We start from the raw sequence: 13,525 nt of genomic DNA on the forward strand, positions 1-13,525 counted from the left end.
CGAATACAAGTGAGGAAGAACGGCTCACACTGGTCACCCTGGTAACAGCTGCTAAGCGCTAACGGTAAACAACATGGCGGCGATGATATGATGGAGAGCTAGCTTTGGCCATTTCCTCCCTTCTCTAAATTTCAGGGATTTTTAATGACGATTTTGTAGTGAAGTACTTTCGATAAGAGGATACGTTTGTGTTATAAATCTACTGAAGCTGAGATTACAGTATATAAAAGCGGAATACACAGTTAAAGGAGCTAGCTAGCAGGCTTGGCTAAGCACAAGTCATAGCAGAAGAGGTTGTGAAAAGCAGAGATTGGAAAGCGGTATCAGGAAAGACGATGGATTCGTTGCTGTGATGTTGATTTCTGATTTAAAATCAACAGAATGAGATGCTCATGGTGACTTTTCGGTTTAGGTTCAGGTTTCCAGGAAGATGTTGCAAGTTTGATTTACTGTCATTGATCACTGCAGTCTAATGAGAGGAGGGATATAACGCATGTCGTACAAATGTCGGAGTGGAAACGCATTTTCGATGAAAACCGAGTGATTCCTCCTCCTCAGCAAACATCCCGGGTAGCACAGGGTCCGAGCCAGGCTTTCCAGCTCGTGCTCAAACGATTGGATGGGCTTCACTTAAACCAGGTGAAACATACATACATACACACACACATACATGCACACACACACGCACACATGCATAGATACACATACACACAATTAACCATATTGTGCCATTATTACTCTATTAACATTAACACTGACAAACTTGAGTGTTCATCCATGTCATTTTGTTAGGTACATACTAACAAGTATGAGTAGAAAATAATATTGATAAAAATAATAATAATAATAAGAGAAGTATCAATACCATTTCTTACAGCCTGAGTATGAGTTTTTCAGTACTCATCAATACCTGTGTTGTAAATCTTTCAGAAACTAGAATCAGGAACCAGGAGACCACCCGAGAGCCAGGTTGTAGAAGTGTAGGAAATGTATTAAGTGTGCACGGAAAGTGAAATAAACAAAAGGAAGTGTAATAAGGTTCTGGTGTTTTCACACTTGAATCCTCTTTAAAAGAACCGAACTCAGACTCCTTAAAGTCGACTCTTTACGTTCACACTGTCCCTGCTCCTGAAAAGATCAAAACGTACCCAAATGTGTTTATGTAAGTCACGTGTGAGTAAACTGTCCTCTCATTAATCAGAGTGCGCCTGTGTATGTTCTGGTCTTCCGCTCATTGCGGTCATCCATCAAGATGGATAGACGGCAGCTCTGTGAGCTTATTGTGGCTTTCTTTTTAGCTGTAGTTATCATAATTGATCTAATTTGTATGTTCCCCAGAGTGATTTAAAGCCCATCTCATTGAGACGCTCACTAAACTCCTTGTGTTTTTATGCGTTTTTGAAAGTTGTTCAGAAATATGTTCATCAGACCAAATTTCAATGAGGCGTTTTACCTCGTCTTTGGTCCAAATTAAACCATGATTCATGATGCGAGCCATTAGCGAAACAAACAGGCTTTTTACAAAACGCTTTTCCGATCATGCATTGCTATACAGGTTGGTTCGTTGGTCCATTGAATTGGAATGCTTTCTCACCACAAGTGAACTGCTGCAGAGTTTGTTTGCTATCAGGCCCGATTGTTTTGGTGTGGAATTCGAGTGCTATTGCCGTGTTCATATTTGTCTAAACCAGGGGTGCCCAATCTTATCCGGAAAGGGCCAGTGTGGGTGCAGGTTTTCATTCCAACCAAGCAGGAGCCACACCTGATTCCACCTGTTTAATCAGTCAATCTTGGCTTTCAATAGACTCAGGTGTGGCTTCTGCTTGGTTGGAATGAAAACCTGCACCGACACCGGCCCTTTCCGGATATGATTGGACACCCCTGGTCTAAACTAACCAAGCCAATGGACAAAACGCACCAGGTTCTGAAACAAACGCTCCAAATGGGCCAAGGATAAAAACACCTCAAGTGTCTGGTCTGGTCTCGAAAAACACAGCTTAAATACAAAAATCTTTAGGTACATTTCCATATATCATCACCCCCTTGTGTCAGGAAAACCTTTTCATAAGCATACTAAGAGAGCTTAAAGGACAGTAAGAAAGCCCAAACAAAATAATAGGTCACCTTTGTAGCACTTCTTCACACACCAAGGTCATAATACATATTCTCACAATAACATGTTTACATGTCACACAATGTGCAAGTCATCATGATCGTATCGATTTGGGTTAAAATGAAAAATTTGCATAATTAGATAAAAAGGAAAACATCCCACATCTGTACTGATATGAGCAACCTACATACAGTAGCTTGACGAAATCTGGGGCATCGTGGATGGTTTTATTTAGATCTGTTTATGTTGGTTGCTGCCATGTGCTGCTACGTTTTATTTTTAAAGGTGCAGTAATCAATATTTTTCATTTCTTACTAGTGCAAATAATGTGGAAAATTTATGTAGAAATGACTAGGCTCTACGGTAACATTTTTTTAGGAGCACTTGTGCATCTAATTGCAAAAATTTAGGAGCACAGTCAAAAATTTAGGAGCACAGTTGAAGTTTAGTTTTGCATGAGGAAATTTGAGCTGGTCAATTATGACAGAATTTAGAAATATAGGTTGAGCCATGACAAATTAATTCATTAATATTTCAGTTCATTTTACCTTGTAAACAAATACAAAAAACCTCAATGTTCAGTCTTAAATATATTTAAAGCTACACTAGTAGCCATTTTCCAAATTCTCCAAAGCCGATTCTCGAACCGCTCTGTGTATATTGTGTATATATCTGAATAATTTCATATAGGATGTGATTGTGTGAGTTAATTTATCTGCTAGATGCAAAGCGCTTTAGTTTAACAGTGTTCATTACTGATGCTCCGATCAGGATTTTTACAGCCGATACCGATTTCTTGTCATCTTGATCGACTGAAACCGATCCAGATATCACTGTTAATTGAATTCAAATAATAGTAGTGACAAATACTGTTGGTTAATTGATAAATAAACAAGCATAACATATTTATTTTTAAATATCTTAAACAATAAAGAGTCATAACTAAAAGTAAACTAATATAAAAATGATCCATATTAGGAAAAAGGCTAATAGCCTTCTAAGGAAATAGTCTACTAAGATATTCAAATTGATATTAAGTGCAACCTATAGTAATTAAAACATTTTAATTTCTCATTTTATTTATATTTTTTAAATTTATTATAGTATCTATTAATGTTAAATGATTTATTTATAATTAAGCACATTTTCTGTCTTTACATTTTATTAGATTTTATTTTTGTTTGTTTATTAGTTGTTCCTTTTAGATCGGTTCCTCAATACAGTGTTGCCATGTCTGCTGATAATATTTGTGTATTTTGGGGGATAAGATAGAAACATGGAAGGGGGTTTGATTTTTCTAGTGATATCTGGCAACGCTGAGTTTAAATGAAGTGAATGTGCTGTCTATTAGAGTTGATGAAGGGAGTGAAGAGAGTGCAGCAGTGTATTGTATGTTTACAGACTGAACCGTTGCTACTCTTGTTTATGATTGGTGTGGAATTATTTAATAAAGAAGTTTGAATTAAACCCAATCTTGTAGAGTTAGCATTATTATTAATTTACTCGCTGTGTCTACATGAGCAGGTCACAGTTGCAGGTTCAGGTCATTTTGCGGGATCAATAAAAGATGGCGGTTTGTGATTCCGGCAAGTTGAGAGAAGCAGATGATGTACAGTGTTACTCGTCTTCATAATGGCGTCTTTGCAGTATTTACACACTTGTTCGGTTGAGTGAGGTGATGAAAAGCAGTGTGAAAGTAACTTGCGCATTTTCTACTTCCTGTAGTTTTTATTCCGATTGTATTATACAACTCTGAACAGGTCACTTGCACCGGTGCAAATAAATATTTATTCACAGTCACACAAAGTAGTACAAAGTACAGTCACAAATGCAAGTAGAATGGTCGCACTGTAGAGCCCTGAATGATGAGAAATAATAGTTTAAGCCTGTCTCAGTACAAGTGTATCTCACAGCGAAAAAGGCAGGTTTCCAAACCTGGGCGGAAATGTTTGTTTATATTTGGATTGGCATTTTGTCAGTCGTTTTATAGACACGCCCCTATGCCCCTTCACATCCTCATAAATCATTATGAGGAGAGGTTGCATGTTTACAGAGTCGAAACGTGGCTTTCAAACATTATCTGAGTAGCTTGAAAGTGATGTGATGATAGTCCTTGCTAATGGTGACTATAGTTAGCAAGCTAACACTAGTTGAACCATCATCATCATCATCAAGTTTTGGGAACAGAGCTTTGTGTACACCGGTGGAAATGTGGGTGGGCTCATTCAAATCTTATTCAACTCCAATCATTTAACCTTAATGACATATTTTATTAATTAATTTTTTTTTTTTTTTTTAAACAAATATTCTCTAATGTACCTTTAAGATGTTGTGGTGTTTAAACAGTATCACTGAGCATGGTCATTGAAAGTGAGTGGAATTACACCTTGACTACCATGCAACATGACAGACCCTGTCCACATGTAGACCCTGTGTGTATGTCTCAGTGCTCAGTGCTCGCAGAACTGAAGTGCTCTCACATGCGACTCTGCATGTTCAGGAATACCATTGGGTCCGCACAATACATGGCACCGTGTGCTTATTTTAATAACGTGTCTGATACTGCTCTGTGTGATCAGGTTGGCTGCTCTACATCTATTTATTACAAATACTAATGAAGCACTAAAGGAATGTTTGATAGATTACTTGTGTTTTAGGAAGATGCTGTTGCACCTCACTCACTCATTATCACTTGTCTATCCTGGAAAAAAAACAACACAGTAATGGCTGAGTCTTGTGTGTTTTCATTGTGTGCAGGCAGAGAAGGTGAGATCAGACAGGTACGAGCTGCGCGTCTCTCTGTTTGATAACAGTCTGCAGCGTTTCTTTGGAAGAACATGGAAAAGTGAACCACATGAGGCCACTAAGCGAAATCAAGAACAACCCAGCAAAGTGCATTTTAATGAGGTAGGAGACCTTTCATATCTACAGGTTGTCAGGTTGTAGCTTATTATTTAAGTGAATGAGCTAATGTACATGTTATATAAAGCTTTATTTGATTAAGTATTTGATGGATCATATAGTAGATCAGCCTTTTCCAATTACATCTAGATTCCAATTAGATCTAGATGTTTTTTTTTCCCCGAATAAAATAAAAAGCCAAACATTTGTCATGTAACTTCTCACTGTTTCGTCCTTAGACTTTCTAATACTAGAGTACTGACCTGGACCCGTTTCTTGAAGTTGAACTAAAATAATGGTTTTACAGGGTGTTCAAACGCTTTCTAAAATAAATGTAAAAAAAAATCACTTGCTTGTGGTGCTTAGTCAAAATAAAACTTTTTAAAACTAGTCTTTAGTACAGATGATTTATTAATAAGCTAATACAATGGTGTCAGACTGCAGTCTTGCACTGTCACATCGAGAACTAGTTAAATAAATCTTGGAAAGCAACATTCATACATTTTTAATGACAATAACACATTTCCAAACTAAAGATGGAGCCAATTCTGGCCATGCCATCATTTTTAAAGTCTAACAGATGATGTATGGATCATTAACTAATGCACAGCAAAGTAGTAAGGCCTGTTTATTAAAGATAAAGTTACATTTTCCATTTTATTTTAGCATATGATAAAAAATTACTTGATAGTTTATAACGGAATGTAAAAAGCTGTTATTTGTATTAAGTCTGAGATAATTTCATGGAACAGTGACGATGCTTGGTTGTTTTTTTGTGCTGCAACTTTAATAAATAAATTTATACCACAACACTGTTGAATTCTCAAAACTGATCGGTCAAAAGGTGTTCATTCATTTTCTATACCAGCCTTTCTGAACGTAGTTCTGCCTGCAAGGCAAATCACAGGTTTATATGAATGTGCTTATTCTAATACATGATTGTTTCTATAGTAACAGCTTTCCCGGGGACTTGCATGGTGGCCACGGAACTTAAATGGTTTTAAATAAGTATAATAGTTGATAAATGGATTTAAATAAGTATAATTATTGACGTGATGAAGTTTATTTAACGTTTTTGGAAGGAGTCTCCACTGTCAGTGCTTTGTAAGAGAGGTACAGCTGTAACTTTCTGACTTGGAGGAGGGCTTGGTGGTTTTTCAGTAACATGACGAGATGCATTTTTTTTTGTCTGGTTAACTTTAGGAGAAATTAAAAATCCCAAACCATCCCATTGGCCATTCAGTCCATGACTAAAAATTAATTAATCTCAATTCCAGAACTTTTTGTGGCACAATTCTATATTTCTTTGCAAATTCCAATCTGGCTTTCCAGTTCTTACTGCTGATGAGTGGTTTGCATCTTTCTGCACTCAAAGTCTTCTTTGAACAGTGTTTTGTGCTACCCTCACCCCTGCCCTGTGGGGGTTGTTAATGATGTCATTGACTGTTGTTTTGGGGTTTATCTTCACAGCTCTCATAATGTTTGTCAGCAACTGCTGTTGTTTTCCTTGGCCAACCTGTTCAGTGTTTGGTTGTTAGTACACCAGTGTTTTTTTTTTTTTGTTGTTTTTTTTTTTCTTTTCGTTTTCAGTACAACAAATGGTTGTACTGCCCAATGTCTTTGCAATTGCTCTGATACATTTTCCCTCTTTTCTCAGCTTCAGAATGTTTTGCTTTTCTCCCATAGATAACTCTCTGGTCTTCATGTTGGTTTATCCTTTTTAACAACAAATGCTGACTTCACAGGTGAAACCCAGGGCTTAAACCAAGAGTAGATATTCAGTTATTCATAGTTTAAACAATCCATCTACACCTGGGTGATAAGAAACACCTATCAGTCATATTTTCCAATATTGTTGATCAATTAAAAAAGGGGTGGGCTCAAACAAAAGTAACGTGCTCTAAGTTATTTAACACATCTAGATGTAAATATCAGGAGATGAAAGCCGAAATTCTGATCTCATCTATCATCTTATATTCATCTTTTGATCTCAAACCCAAATTTCTTAGCAAAGTGTATAGCCAAAAAAAAAAAAGAATTGACTTTGCCATTCCAATATGTTCGGAGACACCTGTGTGTGTGTGTGTATGTATGTATGTATGTATGTATGTATGTGTGTGTATATATATATGTGTGTATATATATATATATATATATATATATATATATATATATATATATACACACACACATATATATATATATATATATATATATATATATATATATATATATATATATATACACACACACACATATATATATATATATATATATATATATATATATATATATATATATATATATATGTGTGTGTATATGTATATGTATATGTATATGTATGTATATGTGTATGTATATGTGTATGTGTGTATATATATATATATATATATATATATATATATATATATATATTTATATATCATGTCAGCTACTTTGTTACTGCTATTTATGGTTTATTAATGCGGTAGTGGTTTGTTCATGTTAATGTGTTAAATGGTCTCAGTTAAGCGCCTCAGAAAGAGTGTAATAAATAAAAGTCTCCCATTTAAGTTTTAAGATTTTTCAATCCTGATATTAGGCGCAAAACCTGAGAATTCGTGTGAGGTTTAACCAAATCATGGTCCGGGGGTGAAATCATGTCTAATCAGAACTACATGCGCCCATCCATTTGCTGCATATCTTCATCTCTGTGCTTGTAGACTCCGAGCTGAAATCAGAACGCAGCAGCGGTTCTGCTACGAGTAACCGAGGCAGCGGGGGGACGACTGCGTGAGATTGCAGAAGAGCTGTCAGCCATGATGGATGTGTTTTAATATACGCCTCGCAGAAAGACTCCCAACAGAAAGAGTGATTAGGCAAGAAAAAGAGATAGTATTAAAGCAGTGCTTTCCCTCTGGCCTGCCTCTAAGCAAGGAAGCCTATGACAAAACAAATGTTTGCGAGACACATTAGAGTTGGTGGATGAAAGTTAATTACCAAACCTCACTGTGATACAAGCTTGTTTTGCCACAACGGAGGTTTCGGAGAACTAAGTGTGGATTGAGCATATTCAATTCACACACCTTACACAGGATTTGCATGTGCTAATTTAATTCCCTGTTCAAAGTGATCATGAGCATGCTAAGCAATGCTGGTTTGCAGGTTTCCCCCACATTGCTAAATTCCAATTCATCCGTAATGTAATACATTTGCTGCGAGTTTGCCGCTTCGGGCTGAGCTGTCTCTGTGAGGTCCAATCCATCTATGGTCCTGATGATTTAACGTCTAAAGCCCTGTCTAAGGAGAAGCTGGCGGTTTGCAGAGACCACTCATGTTTCCAGAATGTGACACACTGGCTGCATGTGTATTGATTCCACCTTTTAGACCCTCATGAATCACTGGTTTTCCTAACAAGCTCTTGGAAAAGGTGCTTCATTTTGCGCTCATTTTTCATTCCTTCCTGGCCAACAGAGGGCACTGTGGTATCACAGCACAGCTTGTTATGTGTTTGTATTTCACATTGCTGTGGATTACAGAGGGGCTGAACTCCTTCCCTTTGCTCCTTTATGTGTGAAAATAAGCACAGTAATTCAGCTCAGCCGCCTTTAGGCAAACTGCGTAATGGCCGCTTCAATAGAAAGCAGACCATTCCTAGAAGCCTGCTGTTTTTAAAAAAAAAAAAAAAAAAAGGTTGTAACTTCCGGTGGAGAGCTGCAAGTTGTCGATGTATTCCACATGCGTTTGTCCTCCTTAGGCTTCTCACACAGGGTTGATTCATATCACCTGATAAAGTATGTGCACTCACCGAAGTGTTTCTCAGTTTTCAGTCACGTCTTTTCCAGCCTAATCTCTATCCAGCATTTACCACTGATTACCACAATCAGGAAATGTCCACACGTCTCTGTCTACAATGAAAATGTCAAGTCAGATACTAACCTTAACCACCAAGCCACCACTGCCACTTATTACACCACTTATATTACATATAATTTGCAAAAAAAAAAAATTCTCATCAAAATGGCATTTCATTGCTTATACTAAACTTAATTTAAAGAAGTTTCTAGATTACTAGAATGAATTATGTAGCGTGAGCATGATCAATTCATATAGCATTAACGTAAACCAATTACATTAGGAAATCTTATGAGGATGTTGGCACTGGTGTAAACTACAACTATTGTATTAAATTAACATGATTAAAACGTGCTGTAAAGTAGTGCAGGGGTAATGTCAGTGCTGCAGGGTTCGGTCTTCAGTTCGGATGAGAGTGTGAATTTGGGCTTTATGCAGGATTTATATTTGATGTACAAAAACAGATTCAATCTCATGGAACTGAGGCACGCATTTGCTTTAAGTAAATTGAATTGAAGGGAAACCCACTGACTTGAAACTTACTTTTAATGGAATCTTAAGGGCAGTCTTAATGTTGAATTGTGTCAAGAAAAGTTTCAAATGTGCAACTAGATCATGCAAATCCGACTTTACAAACTTAACATTCTAACAATAAAGATTTCTGGATGAGCGAGACTTCCTGCACTTCAAATGACAGTGCTAAATACTATGTACTGGGGATGCAACTAAATACGAATACATTATTCAGAATGAATGTATAATGCATCCTGAACAGATACAAAGGGGAGGCACACACTTTGAGAGTCTAGTTGAGACTAGAGACGTGTGTGAGACACGTGATTGGAGATTTTTACTTTCGTACAGTGACAAATGAGTGCTCACATATGAAGCACACAGGACAAACCAAGACCAGCGTACATTCATTCATCATCAGTAACTACCTGGTCAGGTTCTTGGTGGATTAAATTAGATTAAATTATTAGTTTTGTATATATTTTGAGGACTGTAACCAAGTAAATTTGCTAGAAAATATCACAGCCGGAAAAGAATAACAGCATGAGCAGGATTGTACAAAGTCCAATGCACTTACAGTCAGAGCCAGAATTCATGGATCATGCTGACAGTGCAGGCATTGTGTGTTTTCCAGTGTTTGTAGGGGGATAGTTGTAAGGTTCATATTTAATAAAATAGAATGAGTGAATGAAAGAAATACAGATATTTGGAGCACTAAGCAGATACAGATATTAGAGACTGACCAATTTATCAGTTTTGCAGATTAATCGGAACCGACGACCAGGTGCTGGAACTATCAGTTATCTGCAAAAATCTACACTGATCGTTTTTCCCAGCTGCGTCCATTGCAGGAGTGGCTGAGAAGGGTCTGCTGTCATTATTATACAGTATGAGAGTGGCCTCTAGTGGCGAAATAAAAACGATCACTGACAAATTTTGCTGTGTTATTTGAAGTGTTTTTATATTTTTTTTCATTCATTTTGGATGTCTCATTTTTTATTTGTTATTTGGATTGTTACTTTTTGGTTCAGTTTGGATGTATATCTTTTTATTTACGTTAATATATTCATATTTATATATTTCTTTAATTAAATAAATTTACAGTACATTTTCATGGTACTGTTTATTTTTGTTAAAAAGTTCAGCAGTATTTTAGTTTCAGTGTTATATTTTCATTCAGTATTTATTTTAAAAACTAACAGTTGATTAATCGGTTATTGGTACCGGTATAATCCACTATCGGTTGACCTTTAAAAGACATTCTGGCATTGTGTTTTACCCCTACGATATACTAAGCCCTAGTTACCCAGGGAACATTCTCCATCATGCTAAGCCAGGGAATACTTCACACATTCATTCACACTGGGGAAGGAATATAAGGAAACTGGGGAACCCCGTGTGGAAATGCAAAACTCCACACAAGCAGTAACCTGAGCTCAGAATCTAATTGTGGACCCTAACTGTGGACAAATGCATACTATGTGGTAAATTGTATACCTTTGACAAAATCAGACATTTTGACTTCCATTATAAAGAAGTTTTGAGTTATTTGATCATTTTTTTCAGTACAGGAATGTGGAAATTCATGTTCACACACAAATTCTACATTTCTGGTACATATAGTCTGGGATGAAAAACACTGGAGTATCGCTTTAAACACAAATTGCCATTATGTTGTGCGGAGCCCCGCATGTTTGTCTGATGCTGATCCTTTCATGTTCTTCCCCTTTCCTTCTGTCAATACACACTTGGACAGTGGAGCTTAACCCACATGACATAATCCATACATGTCTCTCGTGTGCTGTTGAGCACTTTGTGACTACAGTAAATCCCCGTCTTCCTCCATGCAAGCTGGAAGACTAACTTCAATTATATATGTGCTGGACCGGCACACTTCTGACACGATCAATAATTCAGCTCCCAGGAGAGTAAACATCCCTGAGAGCAGCTGCTCCATAAAGTTTTTCTCTTGGACAGACACCACAGAATCAAGCTGCAGAAATCTCCACAGGATTTCAAGTCCAACGTTGGAGGAAAGAGAATCCGGAAAGAGAAGGAAGGATTAAGAAGGTGGAATCTGCATCTCAAGTACTGCTTCATCTCTGGTTGACATTCACCTTTTTTCTGTCCTCATGCATGTCTGTCTCCTTCTTGTCTGTCTCACCCATGCATCGTGTGACTTTTGTATGGGTGTGTTAGTCTTTATCTGAATATAGACGTGATTGCACTCCTGCTGAAGCTGGGAAGAATAGAGGATAATGTGCATTGGCCGGAGAGCGCACGTTGCACTCCACTTTCCTTCCTCAGCCATCAGGTGGCACCATCTAAGGATTATGGGATCGAGAGAGTTTATGACTCTCTGTATTTGCTTCCTCCATTCCATATTGTAATGTTTAGGGAAAATAAAGAGGAGCATGTTTTCACTTAATGGCTTCCCACACAGTCGAAGGTGCCAATACATTATTCTTGATTGAAAATACAGAAGCGTTTGAGTGCAAACCTTACCAGATGGCGTTAAAAAATACAGGCATTTTTATATAGAGTGGCAAGAAAAAGTATGTGAACCTTTTGGAATTTCATGGTTTTCTGCATAAGTTTGTCATAAAATGTGATCTGATCTTCATCCAAGTCTAGGGTTTTGACAAATATAACGTGTCTAAAATAAAAACACAAAAAAAATTCTGATCCCTCATATCTTTATTGAACACACTCATTCAACATTCAAAATGGCAGTGGAAAAAGTAAGTGAACCCTTAGAATTAATAACTGGTTGACCCCCACCTTGGCAGCAATAACCTCAACCAGGCGCTTCCTGTAGCTGTGGATCAGACCTGCACATCATTCAGGAGGAATTTAACCCATTCTTCCTGGCAGAACTGCTTTAACTCTGTCGTATTCTTTGGACGTCTCATGTGTATGGCTCTCTTCAAGTCATTCCATAGCATCTCTATTGGGTTGAGGTCTGGGCTCTGACTTGGCCACTCCAAACGGCAGATTTTGTTTTTCTGAAGGCAATCTGTTGTGGACTTGCTCCGGTGTTTTGGGTCATTGTCCTGTTGCATGACCCAACTTCTACACAGTTTCAACTGACATACAGACATTCTCACATTATCCTGAAGAATTGTTTGATATACTCGGGAATTCATCTTCCCTTCAATGATTGCAAGCTGGCCAGGCCCTGATGCAGCAAAGCAGGCCCAAATCATGATGTTTCCTCCACCATACTTTACGTTTGGGATGATGTTTTCATGAGGATATGCTGTGCCCTTTCAACGCCAGATGTAGCGCTGTGTGGTTTTTCCAAATAGTTCAATCTTAGTTTCATCAGTCCACAAAACATTTTGCCAATACCGCTGTGGAGTGTCAGTGTGCTCTTTTGCAAACTTCAGGCTTGCAGCTATGTTCTTTTTAGTAAGCAGTGGATTCCTTCGTGGTGTCCTGCCGTAGATACCCTGCTTGTTCAATGTTTTACGTATTGTAGACTCATGAACAGAGATGTTAGCCAGTTCCAATGATGCCTTCAAATCTTTGGCTGCCATTCGGGGTTGTTTCTTTACCTCATTGATGAGTCTTCGTTGTGCTCTTGGTGTCATTTTGACTGAGCGTCCACTTCTTGGTAGAATAGCAACAGTCCCAAAGTGTCTCCATTTGTAGAATGTTTGCCTAACTGTAGACTAGTGAATTTCTAAAGTCTTTGAAATCACTTTGTAACCCTTGCCAGCTTTATGTAAATAAACAATTCTTGATCGTAGATCCTCTGAAAGCTCTTTTTGGCGAGGCATGGCTCACATAAGCATGTTTTTCTTGTGCAGAGCAAACTCAAAACGTTTGAGGGGTTTTTATCAGTCAAAGTAGCTGTCCACACGTCCAAACTCATTTTCTTAACGAGACTCCAGGTATGCTAAAACCTGACTCCAATGAGCTTTTTTGAGGTCATTAACTCAAGGGTTCACAAACCTTTTCCACAAGCACTATGAGGTTTTTTTTTGGTTGTTCTCAATAAAGACATGAAAGATCAGAATTTTTTTTGTGTTCTTATTTTAGACACATTATATTTGTCAATACCCTTGACTTAGATGAAGATCAGATCACATTTTATGACAAATTTATGCAGAAAACCATGAAATTCCAAAAGGTTCACACACTTTTTCTTGCCACTGTAGC

At 37.5% G+C, this 13,525-nt stretch overlaps 1 protein-coding gene across 2 annotated transcripts in view; it reads left to right on the forward strand.

The window, feature by feature from the left end:
- nphp4 (nephronophthisis 4) overlaps window positions 1-13,525 on the forward strand; it is a 210,204-nt gene continuing 196,679 nt past the window's right edge. The window contains exons 1-2 of one of the 2 annotated variants that reach the window (XM_017468908.3): window positions 1-639; window positions 4,871-5,020. In XM_017468908.3, the coding sequence (XP_017324397.1) occupies window positions 505-639; window positions 4,871-5,020 (285 nt within the window). In that variant the 5' untranslated portion in view covers window positions 1-504. The remainder of the gene's footprint in view (window positions 640-4,870; window positions 5,021-13,525) is intronic. The other variant, XM_017468909.3, reaches the window with a different exon arrangement.

This window comes from Ictalurus punctatus, chromosome 5 (genome assembly GCF_001660625.3).
Source record: "Ictalurus punctatus breed USDA103 chromosome 5, Coco_2.0, whole genome shotgun sequence".
In the NCBI taxonomy this organism is placed as follows: Eukaryota; Metazoa; Chordata; class Actinopteri; order Siluriformes; family Ictaluridae; genus Ictalurus; species Ictalurus punctatus.